The 25263-nt window shown below is 41.2% G+C and overlaps 1 protein-coding gene and 1 long non-coding RNA gene across 3 annotated transcripts in view; one reads left to right on the top strand and one right to left on the bottom strand.

Annotated features, from left to right (window-relative positions):
- Positions 1-1145: 1145 nt before the first annotated feature.
- On the top strand, positions 1146-24584 carry AMER3 (APC membrane recruitment protein 3). 2 transcript variants are annotated; one of them, XM_028730649.2, is made up of 4 exons: positions 1147-1730; positions 1911-2015; positions 5026-8041; positions 23163-24584. In XM_028730649.2, exon 3 carries the CDS (start codon positions 5047-5049, stop codon positions 8038-8040), a length of 2994 nt encoding a protein of 997 aa, XP_028586482.2. In that variant the 5' UTR covers positions 1147-1730; positions 1911-2015; positions 5026-5046; the 3' UTR covers position 8041; positions 23163-24584. The 2 variants fall into 2 exon arrangements, with proteins under 2 accessions (XP_077786228.1, XP_028586482.2); XM_077930102.1 differs by lacking the exon at positions 1911-2015 and having other exon boundaries at positions 1146-1730.
- Positions 2022-25263, bottom strand: part of LOC144327984 (uncharacterized) — a 72167-nt gene continuing 48925 nt past the window's right edge. Inside the window, exon 3 of the long non-coding RNA XR_013393177.1 lies at positions 2022-2403. This is a non-coding gene — a long non-coding RNA (uncharacterized LOC144327984). The remainder of the gene's footprint in view (positions 2404-25263) is intronic.

Genomic DNA, 25263 nt, shown 5'->3' with positions numbered 1-25263 from the left:
CAAAAGTCCTTCTGCCTCTCCAGCCGGTAGCAGAGCAATCGCAGCAGTTGAAGCAAAATGCAGCGTGTGGAAATAAACTCAGAACAGACACAAGGTTTTCCTTATCTTCTTAGCCTTTAATCAAGTAGAGTAACAGCATAACTCAAATCCTGGCGAAAGCTCGCCCATCCTCCCTCTCGCATAGCGTACCAGAGGCAGACTGAGACACTCAGAGCAAACCACTCCCGTAAGTGTCTGTGACCACGCCTCATGATGCAAGACGTCACACAGAACCTCTTAACCCTGTAGGTTCTGCTTCTCCCACACCCTCCACCCACCTCATTCTTGTGATCGTAATTAGCTTTTAGCTGTTTTTAATGTTGCATTTTAAACTTGTAACCTGCCTTGTGACCTTAGGGTGAAAGGCAGGTAATAAATAAAATACTGCTGCTGCTGCTGCTGCTGCTGCTGCTGCTACTAGTATTATGGCATTTGTTTCCACAAGAGGTATTGATGATGGCCATCAACTTGGATGGCTTTCAAAGAGGGTAAGCATGTCAATAAGAGGATAAGGCTATCAATGGCTACTAGCCTCTGAATACCCATTACTGGAAATCACAAATGCGAAGAGTGCTCCTCTGCTCAGGTACTGCTTTCAGGCTTCCCACAGGCAACTGGCTGACCACTGTGAGAGATGTTTCCTGGACCACATGGGCTCTTCTCAGGTTCTTTTCGGGCATTTAAATAAAACAGAAAATGTTTACAGACCGCAATGGCCCTGAAGAAGAAATGACTAAAATTACTTCCAGAAGGCCTGTTCACTGAACATTTGTGCTGCTTTATCTGCACAAAGTTTATGGGAGGTTATAAGATATCCACTGTTCTTTGAGCATTAATTCTGATTTATTTGTTGGGAGATTATACATGTGTAGTGCAGCCTAAGTGATATCAAGCAGTTATTATTTTCACACCACTTTCCTTACTGCAGAAAGTCAGGTTGTTTTCGGAAGTGCCTTCCAAAAGAGAACCAAATCCACTTCAGTTGTACAATGTGAATTTGCCAGTATGTGACTGAGCCCCACCCACAAAAAAGCAACAGATTAGAAGTGCCCTGAGTCTTTTTTTAATGTAGGAAGCTTTTTGCTGCCACCTTTCTCACCTCCCATCTCCCTTCTGATGCAAAATGCCTTCTGAATAAGCAGAAGACACAGAGAGCTATCTTCTTCCCCACTATGCTCCATTTAAACATCTTCAAAAAGGGACACAGTACAGCGACCTTACTACACAATGGATAATGACGTCTGCTTACAAACTGTTAGATATCAATCCATGCCCTAATCGTCTTTGAAAACCAGCATTATAAACACTGGGGGAATCTGGGCATTTCAAAACCTTTTATTTGCAGAGAATAACAAGAAGCACAAATCCTTTGGTGTGGGTGCTAACAGTTGGTGTTTACAGATGGCTGAAAGAATCCTCTCTGTTCTAAAATTGGCTACATGTGAAAACCTGAAGTCCATGCAGGGTGTGATATCAAATACCTGGGAATATTTCAAAGCTGGGGAAGAGGAGGAGAGGGAGGGAGGGAGGGAGAGAGAGAGAGAGGAGGAGGAGGAGCAAAGAAGCAAAGAGAAGCAACCAGCCCCTTAGAGTCTCACATGCATTACAGGAGCTTTTGCATAAAACACTTGGCAGCCTCAGCAACAAGAATATAATTGCAAAGATTTCTGCTTTTGGGATGGTAAAACATGGTGAGTAGGATCTTTTGTTGCCTTGTCTTTTTACTAGGTTTTTTGGTGCAAGGGTGTGGTGTGTTTGTTTTTCTTTGTCCCAGTGGCAGTGTGTGTATGTGATTATTTTGGGCTAGTTGCTTCTTCGTTGCTTTTCTTTCTGATGCCGGACCTTAATGTGCTTATTCATTCTTTGTGTAGGCACTGAACAGCAAAGGTGATGAGATCTGGCAGGGTGGAAGCTTTGAGGGCTAATACAGCGGGCTGCCAAATACAGCCAGAAATGAAATGCTGATTTCCTCTCAGGTATACTGCAAAGATTTTTGTTGTTGTTGTTGAGCTCTCTCCTCTCTCTCCCCTCTGGAGGTAGGCTAGTGATTGGTTAGCTTACTGTGCTGGCTGCCATGCAGTTATTCCATAAGGTGTGAAGAAGAAGGGGGGGGGGGAATCTCTCAGCTTCAAGGAGGGGCGAGGAAGACCTGCATAAACTATTGTAGCACACTGTTGCCATGAAGGAAATCTTGCGAAGCAAATTAATTTCTTGCCCGCATTCCTGTGCGCTGTTATTCTTCCCCAGCCATCCATTTCTGCATTAGCTGTGAAAGAGCAATTATCGCAATTCTTCTTCGATCAGAGGATTGACACAGGGAGCTATCCATTGTGCTGATTGTCTGGAAATATTACTGTATGTACCCTGCACAATAAAGAAGGGGAAATAGTAATACCCCCAATACTGCTGGGTAATTCATTCTCACAAAACTGAAGATGTGTGATAACTAAGGCCTTTTCTAGCTACATAGCATCCTTCATTTAAACGAATAGTTGGCTTTGCTTAATTTAAGGTACAGGTTTCTCATTTATACTTTACTTAAAAAATGAAGGTCTATACAGATAGGTTTAATACTGTAAAAATATAAACAGTTTAAATGTTCAGAGGATTTGCAATTTTTATTTCCTGAGCATATTAAGCCTGAAAAGAACCCCAATGGAGATTTACATGTTTTGGCCAATTCATGAGGAAATCAGAGACTGACCTAAAATGATATTCAAATTAGAAAGCTATTTTACCCTAGAGAGGCAGATGATAAAGAGAGCTGATGAAACAAAAAGAAAACAGTGCTCCAAGCATGTAGGATGCTTTAAGGATGGGAGCCTATGTTGCATTATTCTATTTAGAATGATGATAATAACACACAAATAACATTCTTGTCTGACAAAAATCCATTGTGTCACCTTTTTTCAATTTTTCTTTCAAAGGGAAATGGAGAGGCTATTATTAGAGCGATCAGTTTGAGCAGTGAGATGATCAATAGTTATTTAAATGTATATCTGCATCACACTCTAAATGAATAGAAGAGTAATTTGTCAAATTGGCTATAAGCCTTAATATCAATAAATACAGTTATTAAACTGTGAAATACAAAAATTGTGATATCTATATGCATTGCATTTAGAATGTGAGAATTAAAATAGAGAATAAAAATATGTAAATACTCTCAAGCCATTTTCATCTTAGCTGTTTTTTTTAAAAAAACCATAACAACAAATAGAATAGGCAACAATCTCAGTGAAAAATGTCTTTAATAAATTGCCATTAAAGCACACTATGTGAGAGATAATGATTAAATCTTTTAATTAAATTGTGACAGTGACAAATGCACAATTTGAAAAGAAGCTTTAGAAAAAAGGAATGAAAACTACAGTCCTTTTTTCAATGATGATTAAAGCTGTTTCCCCCCCTAATCCTTATAACCAAGCATCAAAAAGCAGAAAAGTAATCTGAGATTCTAGATATAAGTCCAGCTCCTGAATACCAATACATATAAAAATCCAATGGCAGCTCCCAAATGGGCCATTTTTAATGCAACACTATACCTGTCTACTTAAAAGTAAGTCCAAATTAAGTTAAATGGGGCTTAAAGATTGCAGCTTTAATTCAATGAATCTAGGATACACTGTAAAGCATAAAGCATTTGTTTGATTCTTTGATAAGTTAAATCTTTTAAAAATAAAATAAAAATGACAACATATTGTGCTTCTCTGTATCCTGACAATAAAGTAGGTTGATCTGCACTCCAGTTAAGTCAAAGTGCTGTATTTTAGCCAATATATTACCCTTTACTTTAAGGAGACTTGGATTGATTCACACAATTATTTTTGGCATGGTTACAAATTTCCTCATTATTTTGGTATGATGAATAGTGGTCTGACAAACTCCAGGATAGAAACGTACACAGCCTAGCTAGTTTCCCCACAATGGGGTCATACTCAGAGTCAATCCATTGAGTTAGGACTAACATGTCCATTGATTTCAATGGGTCTACTTTGAGCATAACTTAGAAAGATCCCAATGTTTTCTGTCATATGATATATGGCATACAATCTCACCAGATGCTGGAATATTCAAAAGGTCAGTGAAAATCTGGAGTAACTTCACTATGTCAAAAATGGTCATATGGCTCAGTTTGCAAATGGTGAATATCCATATACTGTGGCTGCAATTATTTATATAACAGTTAGAAATAAAGCTGTGGCTTGATGAAAGATGACAGTAGAATGTGCGAGCAATGGAAAGCAAGCTATGATTGTTATTTGTAGCGGGGAAATTATAAATTTAGTATAAAAAAAATTAGTGTAAACAAATTTTCTAAAAACTATGATGCTTTATTGACTTCAGTGGAGCAATCTGCCATTTTCAGATTATAGTAACAGTCTAATCTTGAAAGAGTCATGATGGAACAGGGAGATTAAGGACCAGGTCATCAATTTAATCTAAATTTTGAAAAACAAAATACATCCAAGTTGCTATTGACTAAACAACCATTTTTCAAGCACAACACAGCAGGTGGAAATGTCTTGCACAAAGGACTAACCCAGTTCTGCAGCACAGTACTAAATCTAGAACCAGGATATTCAAAGTGCACAGAACATTCCTAAGAAGGCAAGAGTAGTTACTTCCTGACCTTGCCACAACCCACTTTGAACATCAGGAAACATTATTTGAACAGACACTACTAAGTGTCTCACCGCTTATTGTCATTTTAGAGGGAACATGGAAGCAAGAACTTGAATAAATCTAGATGTGTTAGTTTTGCTTAGGATATTTTAAGCCTTTGCTTCTTGACTTGGGTGGGTATAAATAATAAAATTATTATTATTATTATTATTATTATCATCATCATCATCATCATCATCATCTTTTAAAATCCTGATTTTAGACAAAGTCTCCCAGAAGCATATTTTTTTTTTGGTGGTTGCTTGCCACCAAGTGAATCCTGGAGGTACTCCTTAAGTTTACTCTTTGTTTTGATTGTAGATCCAGATGTGATGAGACAACATGGAGTTCAAAAGAGGAAAAACCTTTATAAAATCCAGCATGCAGCTGACCCATGAGAAATTACCTTTAGTGAGCTTGAGTCCTGGGGAAAAGGGCAATGTAGGAACAGACATAAGAGAAAGGAGCCACCCTGTAGTTGAAATCCAAAAAGCAAGTTTTTCTGCAGATAGAAGCGACAGCATTTCCAACAGCTCAATCAAGACTGGATCTAGTGAGAGCATCCTGTTGCTCCCAGAATCCTTCTACAAACCTGTACGGAAAAGTAAAACCCACGACTGTGTTCTGGGAGGTGTGGACAAAACTGAACACTGCAGCTACAATAACAAGATCTCGGAGGAAGGCGTTGCAGCTCCTGGGAGAAGCAAAGGGCGGATGATCAACAGTGCCAGTTTTTCTGGAATTGGGAACACACAGAATTCTAGCAGCAAGAAAGAATCGGTGGGCAACTCGAGCCACTTCTTGAACAGCCCACAGCAGATGATTGATTACCGAAACTTTGTGCCACAGGTGCCCTTTGTGCCAGCGGTTGCAAAAAGTATCCCAAGGAAGAGGATTTCCCTGAAGCGATCCAAAAAAGGCCTCCGGGATATATTTCACATGAAAAAAACCAAGCCAGAGAGTCTTTCCTTGCTGTCAGAGAAACAAAAAAGGCTGCCATTTCCAGGCTGCAAGTCAGAGTTGGCAGGCAGGTTCGGCAAGTATTTCTTCAAAGCCGGAGAAACGTTTTCTGCTGACTGTTTGGCACAAGAATTTTCTGATGGCGAGCTGCTCTCAGAGTCCTCCTATGAGTACTCCAGTGCTCTGTGCGAAGATGTTGCTTCCCTGAAGAGCTTTGATTCTCTCACTGGGTGCGGAGAGATCTTCGCAGACGAGAGCTCAGCTAATATGGAACTGGAGGTTAGCAAAGAAATCTCGCTCAGGCAATCGCAACAGAAAGATAGTCCTGCTATGGGAACCTTTCAAGGTGGAGTGGAACAGCTTGCATCCCCAGCCCAGAACGAAGCAGGAGACTTTGCAAAACTTTGGGACAACATTAACAAATCAGTGCAGCTGCATCAGAAGACCCTGTTTGATAGGAGGCTTCTGAAAATACCCAGTAGTGAACTGGGAAAGTCCAGAAATGAGACCAGTGCCTCCGTGACTGATCTGCTTTCTTCCCCTGACTCTTCCAAAGAGAGTTCCATAGATACAGGGACCCCAAAGAGTGATAACCAGGAATCTATGTCAACCAGTGATGAAGGATATTATGATTCATTTTCTCCTGGGCAAGATGATGAAATAAGGGAGGACCAGTCCCCTGGGGTACCAGGTAGGTTTCCAAGAGACAGTTATAGTGGCGATGCCCTTTATGAACTATTTTATGATCCCAATGAGGCTCAGATCAGCCCAGTTCTAGATGATGACCTATGTATGTCTGAAAGCACTTCAGAAAAGGCTATTGAAATCCCTTTATCAATTTACAGCTTTCATGTAGGGTCGGAAGAAAATATGGCTTCTCAACCAGCCATTGACATAATCAGCCAAGGATTCCTTCACAGCACGTGGAAAGGGAAGGAATGCTTGCTTAAGCTCTGTGATACGGAGCTCTCCCTGACCATGGGAATCATCAACTGGCTGAGAAAAAACCCAGGCTTGATTTCCCCCCAAGACTTTCCCAAGAACCCTCCCCCACAGATGGAGAGAGATGGTGAGCCAGTGCCCACCAGTCTCAGCACATGCCCAGACATGTGTAAATCAGCTTCTGAGGAAAATAAAAACAACGCAGAGACATCTCCAGCTGACTGCAAAAATGGAACTGAGGTATATTCAGCGGACAGAACTGAACAAAGCCAAAGTGATGTTCCTTCGTGCAGCTCAACTCAAGAAAGTTCTCAAGACAGGGAAGGAAATTGGAGTGCAATATCTGGGCTCACAACAGACAACAGCATATCGTGCAACACACAGAGATCAGAGAGTTGGGATGATCTCCTAATGAGCTCTTCTTTAATGGAGAAGATATCTCTCATAGAAGAATGCACAGATCCTAGCAATGAAACTCTTTCACTAGAAGTTTTGAATCTGGAGACAATTTGCCCAACTGATGATAACCCACTGGTAATGGATAACCATGATGCAGAATCATGTTCTTCTTATATGACTGCTGCAACCTCTCCAGATTCTCTAGAGACTGGAGAGGAAAATGAGATGAAGGATCAAACCTGGTCTGCTGAATGTGACAAGCCAACTGAGCCCCTGAATCTCAGTCAACCCCAAAGCCAGATCAGCCAGACATCCAAGGAGAGTGACACGAATGTAAAGAGGCTTTTGGAACACTGTGTCACTCAGGTTGCTTCCCTAAAGATCAATCATGACTCTGCAAGTAATCACTTGGAAGATGATTGCGTTGGAAATGAAGTGAGCAGTGATACAGACGCTATAGTTCAATTCACAAACCAAATAGAAAATGAATGTAACTGTATAGCCCCAAGCCCAAAAGGTTCTTCCAGCCACCCTTCAAGCCACTGTAACATTGAGTCAAATATTGGTGCTAGTGTTACGTCTCTTGCAGATCAAAAGGAAGGTCTCATTTGTTTTGAAGACCAGAAAAACACAAGTATCCTAAACTGCATGGGTCCAGTTGCAAAAAATAAACTACCCTTTGAATATGCCCAGCTGAATAATCAAGCCCTGTCCTATATCAAAGATTTCAGATTTGAACTCAGTGCTCAAAATTCTACCACCATGGCACACATTTGCAGGCCAACATTTTTGCCACTCTTTGGTTCCATCTGCTCAGACACAACTAGTGGCTTTTCACAGCCTTTCTGCAGGAGGAGCGGTTTGCTGGAGAAACATTCACAAGACCAAGAAGTTCCACCAAGCAGCACACCGTTACGTGGTTATTCAACGTTCCAGTGCAAAGTACTGCCAAAGGTGTCCACTCTTCCACTTTTAGAGGATGCTACCAAAGAGAGAGCAGTTATGGAGAAGACCCGTGATGACTTGCTGTCATAAGGTGAGTCCTTGAAGGAAGACCCTAAGTGCATTGAGACCCATTAGGAAGGCACTTACTTCGTGCCCACTCATTTTGCCATAGACAAAGGCTCTGAAGGGTTATTATTTACAATGTCCATATATTTTTACCCTCCAACATGTCCCCCCAAATCCTACCCCCAGTTTTAGCAACTTTCTAGTAAGGATTAGATTACTTTACCTCTGATTACTGAGAGATGTGGAAATATAGTTTGTGAAGTAAACCCAGAAAAACTGGTATCCTACAAACATTTTTGCTAGTCTGCATGCTCAGACATAAGGTATTTGTTGGCTGCACAAAAAGACGCCACTCTTTTGTAACCTTTTCTTACTTAGTCACCTGGCTGGGAGAGACTTGTGTTTGCTGCAGACAACCAGCGGGTGGGACTGGCCCCCCAGGTGACTTTGAGAAAACCACACCCACCTTTCCCAAACCTGCTGTCCTATATGATGTTAGGTTCAAGAAACCTCATGGCATAAATAAATTGTTCATTTTTTATATTCCTACTTATGGAACAACATAAATTTATTTTTATTTTACACATTGACACAGTAAACAAATGGGATATCTGCATTCAAAACATGAAAACATGTGCCGGATTTAGAATAGGAGTAAAAGCAGAAAGACGTTACGGATAACTATTTAGGATGTATATAGGATGTATCCTATGCCCTTTTAACATGTGTTTTTTTTGGGGGGGGGTTATGGGGTTGTTGTTTTTATCTTGAACATATATTATGTAGTTTTCTGTTCTGGTTTTCTTCTGCGAGCCACCTTGAGACCTCCGGGTATAGAGCGGTATTATTATTATTATTATTAATAATAATATAGGCCTGCAGCTAGGACATCTGCATGGTTTGGTAGAATCCATGACTGAAAGGGCCATGGGCGCTTGTCCTCAGGAAGTCAGATACAGTGTTGAAAATGGCAGTGTACCCAACAGAGGTGAATTAGGGCTGTCCAGATATCCCATTATTTGCTTATCCATGATAATGTATGCTCATGATGCTATTGGGGCAGTTATATGTAATCCCACTTTCAACAGTATTTACGCCTGGATAAGTGTTAGGGTGGTCATACTGCTTCATTCCCAACCAGGGCATATCCTATCAGTTCCTCCTGAAAGCCCATTACTCCTTATACCCTCCAGACTAATGTTTTATTGCAGGTGTATTCTGCAACATGCCCTTGACGCAACAGTAGTGCTTTAATGGTGATTCCCCCCTCCCCCCATTCTGGTTTGTTCTGTGATGCTTTCCAAATGCTACCACATTATTGCTATACAGTGGTACCTCGGGATGCGAACGGGATCCGTTCGGGAGCCCCGTTTGCATCCCGAACAGAACGTAAGATGCGACGGCGCATCTGCGCGTGTGCGGGTCACGTTTCGCCGCTTCCACGCATGTGCGTGACGTCATTTTGAGCGTCTGTGCATGCGCAAGCAGCGAAACCTGGAAGTAACGTGCTCTGTTACTTCTGGGTTGCCGCGGAGCGCAACTCGAACGTGTTCAACCCGAAGCACATTCAACTCGAGGTATGACTGTATAGCCCAATGAAAGTGGGACAAAAATAAACCAGAACACCTGTGCTTTATAAAATTACAGGATTTCAGCAGAAGACTACAGGAAATGCACTGATTGGAAATGAAGCAGTGTGACCACCCCAAAGGTTTTGCAGATGCAAACAGTGGGATTGTGTGTGACCGCCCCAATAGCGCAATGAGCACCAATCGTCCTGAAGATGCAATCAAAATAGTGGCTGGAGCAGGCTGTTCTCTTTTATTTTTGTCCTGGTTTTGTTGCTGTAGCCCCTCAAGACAGCAATAATGTGGTAAGCAGGTATGGTGGTGGATTAAAGGATTAGATATAGCATTGCGGATGGCCTTCATGAGAAAACCCAGAGGGACTAAAGCTGAGGCAAACCAAGTGCTGAATTATGTGGACCTAGCAGGATACAAATCTTTTCTAGGCATGAGTTACTTTCTGGTAGTTGCAGAAAGCAGAAGCAAAGCAGACACAGCTGTCAGAAGCGGTAATGTACCCTATACTAGTGCTTTATGAGACTGTACCGCAAACTGACTTGGGGCATTTTCGAATACGTTGTTTCACTAGCAGCTGTGGCATGCCACGAGTTGTCAGCGTAGACACCTGCCAGACCAGAGACATGTCATTACAGTTTGTATGCTATAGTTAACTTTCCAAGGAAGGCATGGCTTTTGCTCTCTGGAAAAAGAATGGACAGGTTACTCTAGATATTAATTTAATGGTGTACTGCTAAGGTTCATTTGCATGTTTTTAGATATGTATCAAAATTGGAGGTCTTGGTGTGTGGGCTGGATTTTGGCATGCACCTGATTTATTGCTTGACTACATACAAAAGTCTTGATGTTCTTATTTTATTACTTAATCTGTAAACACATCTGAGAGAGAAAATCAGAACCTGGACATACAGGCTGCTTTGCTATAACGTAACTCCACTTCCTTGGAGGTTTTTAAGCAGAGGTTGAATGGCCATCTGATGTGGATACTTTAGCTGAGATTCCTGCATTGCAGGGGGTTGGACTAGATGATCCCCAGGGTCCCTTCCAAATTTATGATTCTATTATTGGCCCACCACACATAGAATCAACCCACATTTTAACACGCCTTTGCGATTGCTTCCTATGTTACATTTTTCACTATGAAGATTAAACTATAAGATTGTTGTGGTTGTTGTTTTCAAATATTAATATCAGTGTATTTTTGATACTCCAAGTACACAGATCAAGGAATTTGTATATGCGGTGATTCCTAGTTCTGTGCAACTGCCCCAGAACCGATGTGTGATGCCATTTATATGTTAGAAAAGATAATTTTTGCTAGGGAAAAGTAGCATGTGAGATGGCTTATTTGAGTTGGCTCAGCAGTTAGGAGGAGCTATTAATGTGTTTGATTGCATGGTCATTTGGCTGAAATGCATTATTTCATGAAACCTTTTGGAAACAACAGATGAGATCATTGTCCTTATGATCTCATCAGATCTATGCAATCATAAATTATTATTTATGTTTCTAGCGGTGGGAGAAGAAGGTCCTATTTAGATGGTGGCAGCAGTTACCTGTGTACCACCAACTGATGGGCTGTAGCTGACAATATTTCTCAAGAGCAGATCTATAAGATTGTTGTGAGGAGTGTCTGGTACTTCTGTTCTCTTTTTAGAAAAGCTTGAGATTTCTTTCATATTGGAAGTGGGAGGAAGGTAGACCATATCTTGGAACTTACATGAGCCAACAGCACCGGAAATACCTCAAGGCAAAGATGATATCACTGATTTTTAATGAAGCTCTCAGAAAAGGCATTTACAGAATCCATCATCTAAAATCAACTTTATTGACAGCAAAAGTACTCAGGCTTCTTCATGAGATTATATGCATAAACCTTTGTCCTAATAAGGGGTATTCATATTTGGTGGCTAGATAACTGGCATAAAAAAAAAATAGCATCTCTTCACAGATCCACATTTCTTCCCTGTGTGTTACTACTAAGAGAAATTATGCATATTTCAGCTTTTAAAAGCATCACCAAATCTTAAGACTTGCAGTTAAGCAGCATGTTCCGAGTAGGGTTATCAAGTAATCAGGGGGGGAACTGGCCTGCCATGCTCTTGCGATTTTAAAAGCAGCTCGGTCAGCAGAAATAAGAATAACAGAATCCTAGAATTGTATCACTAAAGGGTCATCTAGTCCAACCCCCTGCAATGTAGGAATCACAGCTGCTTTGCATTCCTGGACATCAAGCTGCTGCTGAAGACACAGAAGCAGGGGTCAGTCAAAAACTGGCAACATGACTCTGAAATGGCATCTGATGGAGACTGCATCATTGCATGGGCAAGAGTCATGATACAGTGGTACCTCAGGTTACAGCCGCTTCAGGTTACAGACTCCACTAACCCAGAAATAGTACCTCAGGTTAAGAACTTTGCTTCAGGATGAGAACAGAAATTGTGCGGCAGCGGTGTGGCGGCAGCGGGAGGCCCCATTAGCTAAAGTGGTACCTCAGGTTAAGAACAGTTTCAGGTTAAGAACGGACCTCCAGAACGAATTAAGTTATTAACCCGAGGTACCACTGTACTGGAGACTAATTTGTTACCAGAAAGACCAGATACTGCTTCCTAACTAGATAACCAGTATCCGATTGGTGATGCGCCCCAGACTCCGCAGGCATGCTTTGAGCGTCATCTAGCATGTGCCCAGAAAGGAAAAAATAGATGCTAAATTAAACAATTTTATACTTCATTAAGCATTGCTCCTTCCAGCTTTGGCTTTGTTTCACTGTACTGTCAGCATCTGACTTGTTCGCTGATTGTCACAGCAAATAATATTTAGCCTCAACTGGTCTTAAAGAGCAATCTCCCCTGCCCCCTGTTTTAATTAAATACATGTAGGCTTTTTGGACATGGGCTGTATAAGACATTCGGAGACATTGTTATAGTCCTTTCTCAAAATAAAACGATTGATTTGCTATCATGCCTCTTATTTCAGTAGGACGTTTCCATGGATACAGGCTTACAGGGTTGGCTTGCAATGCTCTGGCAGTGCTGGAGAGCACTAAAGCATATTCCTAGCTAGCCTGCTGTAGATCAAGGGTGTGAATGATTATTCCAAATCTGAAGTCAGGATCTGCTTTATATACTCTTTTTCTTTTCTTTCTTTTTATAGCTTCATGAATGGATTTTTTTTTAAAAAAAGAAAGAAATAGTAAATTGTAAACTGTGTGCAGTTGTATTGTCCAAGCGATGAGGATGCAGAGATCACAATACTAGTCCTGTTATATTAAAATAGGCAAAATAGAGAATACCCTAAGATAAAATGTACAGGCGGTTTGCCTCTTCAAAGCCTGTCAATTAAATATTTCCCCATGACAAATACTTCCATAACTGGGTTTACATTTAGAAACCATATCGAATAGGATGCAGTATGATTAAGAAATGAAGAGGGGACAAAAAGGAGGCAGGGAAGGAATCTGGGTAGCTGGTTTTACGTTACTTGAATTATCTTGTGAAGACTATTAATGTAGATTCCAGAGTGCAGAAGGCAAATCAGCTGGTGTGCATTCTCTTTTTCCTTCTGAACCTTTTCAGAGTCTCGTCATACGTTACATGGCAAATGCTTGATTTCTCCTCCATCTGTATGCATGGTAGGCTGCCATGACCAAACAGAGCTCCCTGGCAAAAGCACTGGTATGACATACTCATTTGCTGTCTGCAGACACTAGTTTTACAGACACAGTGAACTATGTGTGAAGTGAGGGAGCCTAAGGAGTGTAGGGATGGCACAGTGTGTCTGTTTCACTCCATGTCAACATTGCATGTGTTCTGTTATCTCATTAATCCGTAATTAAAATAAAAATCTGGGCAAAAGTTAAGATTTAAATACAGATTTAAATGCTTACTTAAAAATACATAGTTGAATATTTATTTTAACCTATATTTCTAAATGTATTTCCCCCGAAAGGCATATTTTAAAATGTATTTACATGCATTCCTATAATGAAAAATTCAGAGAACTGCAAAATTGAAAGGGGAATACTGTTCCAAGCTGTCTATTAGTCTTGGAGGTGAAGATGAGTCCAGTTTGTTTGCAAATGGAAATGACATTCTTCCCCCATCCCTAATCCTAGATGTGCTAATTAGGAAGTCTCATTGACCTCACAGAACTTATGATGCTGTCATCTCAGTGTTAGACCATGAGCTCAGACACATAGCAAGCAAAGTGACTTTTTGACACTAGCCAGGTCAGCAGAGGCTCATCAGGGATCAGAGCTTGAAATGGCCATCTGAGTACTTCATACTATTTCCCCTGGGATAGCTCAGTTGGTAGAGCAGGAGACTCTTAAGCTTAGGGTTGTGGGTCTGAGCCCCACATTGGGCAAAAAGATTCCTGCATTGCAGGAGGTGGATTAGATGACCCCCAGAGTCCCTTCCTGCTCTGCAATTCTGATTATGATGGGCAAAATGGCAACAAAGATAATGACTTCCTTGTGTACTAGGTCGGGGTGGGGAACCTTTTTAGCCTGACAGACCCCCACAGGCCAACTTTGAGAGGTGGACAGAAGAACCCACCTGCCAATCATCTGATGCCATAATGACACCAGGGGATTTGCAGGTAGGATGGGGCCAGTGTGCAGTGCTTCCCCATGGCCTGGGAGCCAGCCGGTTACTGGGCATTTGGGAACTGCAGTACAAGGGCTTTGTTGCTCCAACAGCACCAGGCAGATTCCATTGAAACCTCTGTGAAAAGATAGCCTTTTCAACCTATTTTAGCAGAGGTTTCAGTGGAAACTTCTTGGTGCTACTAGAGCAGCCAAAGCCCTTCTGCCCATCAGCTTTTTTGTAACTAGGTCGTGTGAATCAATCCTAATCTTCTTCCAAAACTTTTAGTGGAAAAGAAGCCCACAGAACTGCAGTACTAATTGCACGGCAATTGGATTAAGCTTTCTAAAGTTGAAGAAAATGATCCCAAGTAGACAGACCACCCTGCGAATTCAGTTAGGACAAGACAAGCCTTCTCAAACAGCATGCAGATTACAGTGCTATTACTGCTTTTTTTTTCTTTTTCTGTGCCCACTGCAGGCATAATAAAGAATGATTATAAGCCACAATAGATTTCGGTGGGGCAGGTAAGTGCACATTAAAGTCTATCCCATTGGACTAAATGGGATGTAGAAGTGCATTACTTTGGCTGGATCGTGCCCACTCTTTTGGGTGGATGGGGCATTCTTAATTTGAGAAGAAGGCCACCAGAGAAATGATAGATAATATCAGAATACCTGAAGGAGCATCTCCATCCCCATCGTCCAGCCCGGACACTGAGGTCCTCCTCTGAAGGTCTTCTGGTAGTTCCCTCACTGCAAGAAGTGAAGTTTCAGGGAACCAGGCAGAGGGCCTTCTTGGTAGTGGCTCCCTCCCTGTGGAACACCCTCCCTTCAGATGTCAAGGAGATTAAGAACTACACAACTTTTAGAAGACATCTGAAGGCAGCCCTGTATCAGGAAGTTTTTAGTGTTTGATGCTTTTTTTAGACAATCCCCAAAGCTGTTGAGCTTCTTTCTTTCTTTCTTTCTTTCTTTCTTTCTTTCTTTCTTTCTTTCTTTCTTTCTTTCTTTTCCTTCCCAAAAACGCCAAAAAACCTGCAATTTTTTGATTGACTTGCCTAAGATCCAGGACAAAGTGCCACCTTTCAGAAATTCCCCCCTGGACATCAATCCAGAAGTCCCAAATATTACTGCAATGTATTGCAGCAGTAAATAAATGGATGCCATTCAGAATCTTTCTCCCACGCCCAAATTTAAAAGCCCAACTAAATGCTACATTCATGATAAAATGCTAGTGGTGTTAATGCTCAAACTGGATCTGCTACAGGCCAGGCAGGTGTTCTGTTTGGGGATCTCCCCTTTTCTCTTGGCTTCCTGTTATTTGACTTTGCTGCTTGAATTGGCTCCATTTATTTCCCCCCTTCTCTATGCCTCCTTGTCTGTTTTCTTCATTTTGCCCTCTGTGTTTTCTGAGACTCTTCCATTAATGCTCCTTTTGTGCTCCTGACACCCCTCCTTGAATTTGGGAGGGCATTTGCTTCTCTCCCCAACATTCCTTTTTGTAGTAATTTGGTACTGAATCCCTGGTCTGCTTCCCCCTTTTGTGGCTTTCTTAGCAGCTGCTCTTTGGCAAGCAAATCTACTGTACGCCGTGATCTCTCCCTTCTCTCGTTGCTGTTTATTTATTTTTGGTACTCTGTAGAACTTAGGAAGCTGCCTTATTCTGAGTCAGACCAGCAGACCATCTAAGCTCAGTACAGTGGTACCTCGGGATGCGAACGGCCCTGTTTGCATCCTGAACAGAACATAAGACGCGTCTGCGCAGGTCACGTTTTGCCGCTTCCGCGCATGTGCGTGACATCATTTTGAGCGTCTGCGCATGCACGAGTGGCGAAACCCGGATGTAACACGCTCTGTTACTTCTGGGTCGCTGTGGAGCGCAACCGGAAAGCACTCAACCTGAAGCATATTTATCCCGAGGTATGACTGTATGTATGTATGGGTGGTATTCAGTGGTAGTCCTCCTCAGAGCAGACTCCCTGAAGTTAATAAATATGACCAACACTCCATATGCACTATACAATTAAAGCAACATCATACCATTTAACAGTCATACCTTCCTCCAGAGAATTCTGGGAACTGTAGTTTGTTAAAGGTGCTGAGCATTATTAGGAGACCCCTGTTCCCTACACAGAACTACATTTTGTAAGGTTCCCTGAGAAGAAGAATGGATAATTAAACCACTCTGAGAACTGATGGTACAATTGCCAAAAAATAAACTTTAAAACAAAGCAGATCCCCAAGAAGCAACAATAAAACACCAACACTCAAATGCCTGGGAGTAAAGAAAAGTTTAAACCCAGCAGTAAAATGATGTCCAAGTTGCTCCCAGACAGGCCTCTTTAGAAAGAACATCCCTTAGATGGGGAGCCAGTGCGGAAAAGGCCCTTTGACTTGGCACAACCCTCTGAACTTCTACAGGAGGAGGTGCTCAGAAGAGGGCTTCTGGTTACGATTTAAAGGTCTGGCAAGGTTCCCAAGGTGGAAGCTGTTCCACAATCCACTAGGTCTAAAAGTGTGCTGACAGCCAGCGTGGCCAAATCAGATTCAGTGTTATATTTTCTGACTATGTAGTTTCAGTCAGAAATCTGTGGTGGTTAGAGTGTTGGGCTGGGAATTTGGAGAGCCAGATTTAAATCCTCACTCACGAAGCTCCTTAGGTGACCTGGAGGCAGTCCGGCTAGACACAAGGCAAGGCAGGGTTCAGACTGAATGCTGGGCTGGATACAAAGCAAGGCGAGATGGGGTTTGGGGTGGGAAGGGCTGTGGGAAACACACAGACAAAAACCAGATTCTTGATCTCAGGACCCTTCATGAAAAAATTGGTTACAATATCTTAAGAGGTGTCCAAAAGTGCAGAGAACAGACAAAGAGACAAACAACTTTCCAAAATACACAGGAGGTAAAGAATATGTATAGTAATTATTTTTATTTTTTAAAGGACCATGCCCACAGGTATACAATCTAAACAACAACACCCTGGGTGGGGGGCAGAAGGAGAGCAAGAGATCAGAGGCCAAAGGATCAGAAGAGAAGACACAGGGTTGACCAGTATTTAAATAATTGCAAAGAAGGATGAGGGAAAATGTTGGGACACGATGGGTTCCGGAACAAAAACGAGGCTGCGAGAGAGAAAGGATGGAGATGTAAAAGGTAAGAAGTAACCTGAGGCTTAGCTGAGTTGAAATAATGCCATCAATACATTAGCAGAGCAATCCTGTATAAACCAATTGCAGCAGGGATGGCATCACTATGCTGGTGTAGTGGACATCAATTCAGGGATAGGGGAAACACACAGTCATAAAAAACAAAGTCAGTGTAAATGTGGCAGTGACTATGCCACCAAAGTCAACCCATGAAAAACTGTGCTTGGAAGGAACAAACATAAACTAATAATGTTGGGGGCATGCCTTCAGCACACACCCCTGCACCAACACACCCCCCCCCGAAATATCATGCCACAGCACTGCCTGTGCCATCAGCCCCACTTGGCTCAGTCCATGATCACTCTGCTACTGTCAGTCCCAGGCATGCAGCTGTTTTGATTTCCTTATGCTGCTAGCAGCCACCAGTCTGGAGCACACTGCACGAAGGTAAGGAAGGAGAGTCCACATAACACAGCTTGTTGGGTAGGATGTCTAGAGAGAGCACAAAAGTCCCCTTGGAATGAGGGTTCAAGACCCACCTAGGAAAGGAAACATTCTTGTGGCTTGCATCCCAATGGGTCACATTTATTAATGACATTTATACCCCACCTTTCTTCCAAGGAGCTGAAGGTTGCACATATAATTTTCCTCTTCCTGTTTTATCTTCACAACAACCCTGTGGGGTAGGTGCGGCTTAAAGCAGTGACTGGCTCCAGGTCACCTAGCAAACTTCATTGTGGCTCTGTGGGGATTTGAACCTTAGTGCTAGCCTAGCACTGTAACTACTGCAAAAGCACTGCCTTTCTTATAGGCTGATACAGCAGTTGTTGGGTCCTCATTTTATCTGCATCTTTGCTGGTGCAGCAACTCGCAAGATTGAGCCGCCAATCCAATGTCTTTCTGTAGAGAAAGCTTTGGTGGTGTTTGCCCTCATTCTTTCTCACAGCATATTAAGAAAATGATCATTACTGGCACAGAATTTAATGTATTATTCAAAAGCAAAGAGAGAAGCTTTTTTTTAAAAAAAAAAAAAAAAAGGAAAAAGCAAGCAAGCCAAGCTTTTATATCAATAATTCAATCCCTCCACAGCTATAGCACTAGTTTTGCCACTTCACTCCTGGCTATCTCCTCATACATAGTTAATGTTTAGATGCCCCACTGCATACATCTTGGCAGATGGAAAGAGGTGCCACAGTCTAACTCCAAGTGAACCATTTATTTATTGTATTTATTCCAGTCATTTATATCCCGCCTTTAAGGAGGCTTATGAGTAAAGTCAAAATATAACAATAAAAATGGCTATAAGTCCATTTCAAAATCTACCCGCCAAGATCCTTCCCACAGGGCATTTGGGCCTGCAATGGGAGAGCAGGTTCTGAACTCTTCTTCCCCTCCATTCGTTTCACACAAGGGTGTCCAGGAGGGAGAGAGGAAGACAGGAGACGAAGATAACATCAGGCACCTGCTCTCCTCCAGTAATGTACTTAGTTAGTTTAGATTTCTTTTCCATCCAGTTTGTCCCCAAAGACTCAGGATAGACATACAATGTAACTCATAGCTGAAATCAGTTACCACTAAATCTTTAGTATTTGGACTGACCAGGACCAAATGATGTGAGAAAGCCTCTTCCATGGTTTTATAGCATGCTCCTATGAAAGAATTATTAAAATAGAACACAACCATTATTAGAGGTAATGTGTGCTTAGTGGCTGATGTGTATAATAGCTGGGCATTGTGCACATTCACCGCACCTCAAGGAATATGTGTTCATAATCTATCCATGAAAGAGGAAATTGTGCACCATTCCCAGTCAATATACATATTCTCCAGCAGGCCTTGGGAAATGTGCATACCTCAAGAACGTTTTGTACATTCTTCAGTGAATATGCATAATCTCCAACAGGTCCTGGGGTCTTTGCATATCTCAACTGCAACTTCTTTGGACAATATGCATAATCTCCAAGAGGCCTTTTTGATAGATATTTGTAAATTCTCCAGGCTATATGTCCTCCACTGCAGAGTACCTATAAACCACAAAGTGAGTAACAGAATAAGCAAAACCTTGATGAAGTTAGAGTCTTATACAATAAATAATTTGACAGATTCACTCTGTTTGGCTTCAGCTTGGCAAGGGCTCACTACGTCTCCCAAGATATACTGCCACATTTTGCGGTTGTAGATTGGAAGGTAACCATGATCAGAAGAAGCAGGAAGAAGGGGAAAAAAAAAAACATTTCAGCCAGCAGAGGGCAGAGTGCCACTAACATTTTTAATTTTTTTTGAACTTCAATTTCTTGTATGACTCTTGTTTTCTAACCAAAACAACATTGGTGTAGGAGAAAAGAGAAAGGAGCGCGAATATTTGGACTGGCCTTCCCGTGAAGACAAAAATGGCCCAAAACTGTGTAGAAAGGTGTTTCACCATGATAAGCATCCCTCATGAGTGCACAAATGGTAATGCAGAAAGGAAATCCAGTTACACACACACACACACACACACACACACACACACACACACACACAAACTACACAAAAATGTAGTGGCAATGAAGGGGTAAAATAGACTCCCTTAACTAAGAAAGTCTGGGGGGAAAATACAAACAAGATTAATTGCAATGATTCACCCTCATAAAATTATTAGAGAGGAAATAGCTAAGTGGGTTAAGCTAATTATTAGAGAGGAAAGAGCTAAGTGGGTTCCAATAGTAATCTATATTAAAAGAGAACTGGGTAGAAGAGACATAAGGATAACCTGCATCCCGCCATACATTACATACAGTGGTACCTTGGGATGCAAACGGGCTCTGTTTTGGAGCCCCGTTCGCATCCTGAACGGAACGTAAGACGCAACTGCGCGGGTTGCGTTTTGCCACTTCCACGCATGAGCGTGTCATAATTTTGAGCGTCTGCGCATGCGCAAGCAGCAAAACCCGGAAGTAACGCGCTCCGTTACTTCCAGGTCGCCGTGGAGTGCAACCCGAAAATACTTATCCTGAAGTGTATATAAATAAGTGTATAAGTCATACCCGAGGTATGACTGTATGCTGTACTGAAGGAGAATAATTTAAATTTAATTTAATATAAATCCATAATCATGAATCCATATTGATGGATTTTTATACACCTGTATGTATATATGTATGTATGGTAAAGGTAAAGGACCCCTGGATGGTTAAGTCCAGTTAAAGGTGACTATGGGGTGTGGCACTCATTGCACTTTTTAGGCCGAGGGAGCTGGCGTTTGTCCACAGCTAGCTTTCCGGGTCATGTGGAAACCGTTTCTGGCACGATGGAACACCATGATGGAAGCCAGAGTGCATGGAAATGCCGTTTAATTTCCCACTGCAGCGGTACCTATTTATCTACTTGCACTGGTGTGCTTTCGAACTGCTAGGTTGGCAGAAGCTGGAAAAGAGCAATGGGAGCTCACCCCGTCACGGGGATTCGAACTGCCAACCTTCCAATCCACAAGCCCAAGAGGTTCAGTGCTTTAGACCACGGTGCCACCTGCGCCTGTCATATGTACCGTATATATGTATGTATGCATGCATATGTGGGTATGAGTGACTGTAATATAGATTGTGTGGATGAACACTATATTGTTATTGTTACATAATTTATTTATTTATTTTAAATGAACATTAAGTGCAAAGTACTGTTATATAAAATAGTAATATATTTATTAAATCACTGCTTATTTATCAAAATCTAAATTTTCAAAAATGTTTACAATAGATATTGTAAAAGGCAAATAAAATAAGAAAGTACAGTCATATGGATGAATAAAGGATAAGGGAGTTTGGGACTGTTGGTGATCCCTAAATTAAATAAATTATAGCAAAAAAGGACACATAAATGACGATAGATAGATAGATAGATAGATAGATAGATAGATATAGATAGATAGATAGATAGATAGATATAGATATATATTGCGCAAAGGAGGCACAATAAGTTATCCTGTGATGCAAATAAGGGAAAGTTGTTCAGAAATAAACTTTACTGCATAAGCAGCTTTTCTTTAAATGTGAAAGGGGGAAAATGCATGAATGAGGAAGCCTAAGGAATAAATTAGTCTAAGGAACAGACAAAAGTCACAACAAGATTGCAAAGTCACAGAATGATTTATGAGGAGCAAGGAATTTCAGCCACAATAAAGGCCCCATTCACACAATCCTTTCTGTTGCCAGGCACAGCACATACCTTTGGTAAAGTATTGTGAGAACCAGCAATATACCTACATTTTGCAGCAATTTATATGATAGCTGCAGGAGTTAGTTTTCTGGCAGTGCTATGATAAAATATACATCTGCAACAAAGTATTTAATAATGTACATCTTGTTAATATAACACTTTCTCTGTTTACACAAAGCTGGCATTCATAGTTTTTTTTGGGGGGGGGGTGACAATGTCACTCTGCTATAAGAAATAGTGTTACCAATTTATGAGAGGTTAGTAGGAATATAAAAGGCCCAATCCCTCAATGAAATGAACTGAGTATGCGCATGGTATCCACACAGTTTGGCAGGTTATGGGCAGCCTCACACAAGACAAAATGTGCTGCAAAGGAATGGGTAGAAAATGTGTCTTAGATCATGTAATTGCTTCAGACCAATTTAGATTACTGCACTTTTATAATTATGCCACAATTCAAACCACTGTTTGGTGGTTGCTGAATTTCAAGTTGGGTGCATTGCTGAAGTCATCTCATGGCTTCAGATGTGAAAATCTGCAGATATGCTTTCAACCCATGTAATGCATTTTAATCGCTTTTCATTCTGAATTTTTAAATTGTTGTACCTGCTGGTGAAGGTTGGTTAATAAATATAGTAATAATAATTCTAAAAATCAGTTTGGAGGCCTTGTCATCAGAATCATCTCTTTCCTTTGATTTTGATGAAAGAGAAGAAATGTCCTGGCGAAAGTTCTGGAGATATAATTCATTACTTGGTGTCCAGTTCTTGCTCCATTTTCCAAATCTACAAAGGAAGCAGGGATTGTAGAGTGGGGGATATAGTGTGTTGCAGCTCCATGATAAAACAGGCCATATGGTGAGAGTGGCAGAAAGTTCTTCCCCTCAATTTACATTACATAGTGGGTTTCAGATAGCTGAGGCTGCATGTTCCATAGAATGCTGGCCAAAAGGATTTGGTAGGCCTTGCGCTGGTAGTTTTTATTAATGATTGGGTGATGAAGAGATTATTATATATATATATATATATATATATATATATATATATATATATAATCCCAGAGGCATCATATATATATGATGGGAATAAAAGGTAAAGGTAAAGGACCCCTGACAGTTACGTCCAGTTGCGGACGACTCTGAGGTTGCGGCGTTCATCTCACTTTACAGGCTGAGGGAGCTGGCATTTGTCCGCAGACAGTTTTTCCGGGTCATGTGGCCAGCATGACTAAGCCGCTTCTGGCGAAATCAGAGCAGCGTACAAAAATGCTGTTTACCTTCCCGCCAGAGTGGTACCTATTTATCTATTTGCACTGTGTGCTTTCTAACTGCTAGGTTGGCAGGAGCTGGGACCGAACAATGGGAGCTCACCCCGCCATGGGGATTTGAACCGCCAACCTTCTGATCGGCAAGCCCAAGGCTCAGTGGTTTACACCACAGCACCACCTGTGTCCCTATGATGGAAAGGGATCACCCCGCCAAAGAGGATAACATCAAAATAACATAGTTTTTTTTGTTAAGTTTGGGATTCTGCACTGGAACAATCCAATTTACTCTTCATTTTGTAGAATAGTTTGGCAAAGGATTGTTATAGAATTACTGTAACATGGTGCCACGTGTTTCTTATGTTTCAGGAGTGATGCTAAAGATCCACGCTCTGCAAATGCCAATTTCTCACATGTATCAGAATGAGGTAAGAGACTGGTGTCATTGGAGACAGAAACCCCATGAAGACACTCCTGCGGATGCACCTCCTAATCTCTTACCAGAAGAATGTGGATTTTAATGAACTTAATATTATAAGCTCTTGACACCCTGCCACTTGGTCCCTTGAATGGATGTGTGCAATGTATAACGACACACTTGCCCACAGATTCAGCCTTTTTGAGTTGGATTAAAATACTTGTTTTATTTTAGAATATATATGGCAAAAGAAAGATTCTCCTGGTTTGGGTAATGTTGAAAGGCAGTGCCCCAGTCCAGCTAAGGCTGTGCACATTTTCTTCTGTGCTTACAGTGGATTTCTCTCCATGCAGATGGGCGCTGCACACTTGTTTCCTGGACTGGAAATCCCACTGAGAAGCAAGTCTCAGTAATGTGATCATCAGCTTTTGAGCTTTCTGCTTCCCTATCCATTTCCCTGCATAAATGACTGATGCTTTTAATGATGATCTTGCTCCAGTCCTGGATGAGGCATTTCCCTCTAACATCACTAGGTGAATCAAATGCAAAACAACAGCAACAAAAAAAAGTTACTGAGTGTGCTCATGATCTCGCTCAAGACAGAATGTGACCCAAATGCTGCTTTTGAAGCAATGGTTTAGAATGATGACCCTGTTCCAGTATATGTGCCAAAATTTCTCTAGATAGAAAAGAAAGTACACTCTGACCTTACGAATCTGAATGTTCATTTAATGTTGCAACGTGTTTTGCATTAGCAGAAATGAGTTCCCAGGGTGCTGGCTGGCCCTTTGCTACCATGCTGAATTAGCCAGTCCTTATGCACTCAAACCGAAGTCAACCAAAATGAGTTTAACAAGATGTAACCCAGGCAAATATTCTCTCCATGGCTCAAATCCTTCCTCTCCATTGTATATAAAGAAGGTCCCATTTAGCTGGGACCATCTTCTTCTTTTTTCTTTTGTTGTTTCTTGCAAGACAGGAGCATCTTTCCCAGACCAGTCACATCTTCAGTGGAAACGTTTGCAGTACAATACCTAGGCAAAGTGGCTGGTTTTTTTCGATTCTGATACTCCAGTATACAGAAGAGAATGCTAGCACTTACTTTAGATGCTCTGTTAATAATAAAAAAAATAATATTGTTGCATCTAAGATATATTCAGATAATAGACCCACTGAAATCAATGTTCTTGATTAACTTCAGTGCATTTATTCCAATGGGTCTACTCTATGAGTATGACTTAGCTGAATACAACACACAATTCCTCAGTCTCATATATCCATATGACATATCTCTTCTTGTATCATAGCTGTGCCTTCTATATCATAATTTATTTTTGTTGCTTGCATTGCATATTAAAATTACTTGAATTCTATGTTGAGATCTCTTCTCTTCTGCTTCTTATTTTGTTGCTTTATTTTGGATATCATTCATGATACATCTTTTTCTAGTGCTGACAGCTCATTCTCCAATAACTGCCAATGAGTTGCTGCTTATTATTTCATCCCATCGTCTTGTGTAAAATTACATACCAGGACACTTATTTACCTTTTCTGTGACAATATGCTACTGAGGATACAAAGTACAAATGAATGCAGTGACCTGAGTTAAAGGAAGGAATTTGGTGACTCTGCATGTTCATATGGCAACATGAAGGATGTGCACAAAATAGAAAAAAACAAACTAGGGATTTTGCACATTGCCTAGTAAACATACATAGTCTCCAGGGAATGTAGCTGAGGAATGTGCACAAGAGGACAATATTATTGTACATATTATCATTGTACATATTATCATCTTGGTGATTATGCACTGAGGAGAAAATGTTACCGTATAAAATGTGTATGGCAACAAATGAAACAGCTGTGATGAATTCACATTCCTCAACATCCGTTAGTGATTATCCATATTTTGATTGGGCAGTGTGCAAACCCCCCTGTTGACCATGCCAATTTATGCATATTCTCCATGTCTTCATGAGAATATGCACAATTGCTGGTATGCATTTTTCCAGTCAACTCACATTGGTTCCAACATCTGTACACCTGACCTGA

This window comes from Podarcis muralis, chromosome 6, assembly GCF_964188315.1.
Source record: "Podarcis muralis chromosome 6, rPodMur119.hap1.1, whole genome shotgun sequence".
In the NCBI taxonomy this organism is placed as follows: domain Eukaryota; kingdom Metazoa; phylum Chordata; class Lepidosauria; order Squamata; family Lacertidae; genus Podarcis; species Podarcis muralis.
This window is presented reverse-complemented; position numbering and strand designations above follow the sequence as displayed.

What these genes read in the sequence shown, in the direction of transcription:
- AMER3 (XM_077930102.1), top strand. Translation starts at nt 5,047, where the DNA reads ATGGAGTTCAAAAGAGGAAAAACCTTTATAAAATCCAGCATGCAGCTG.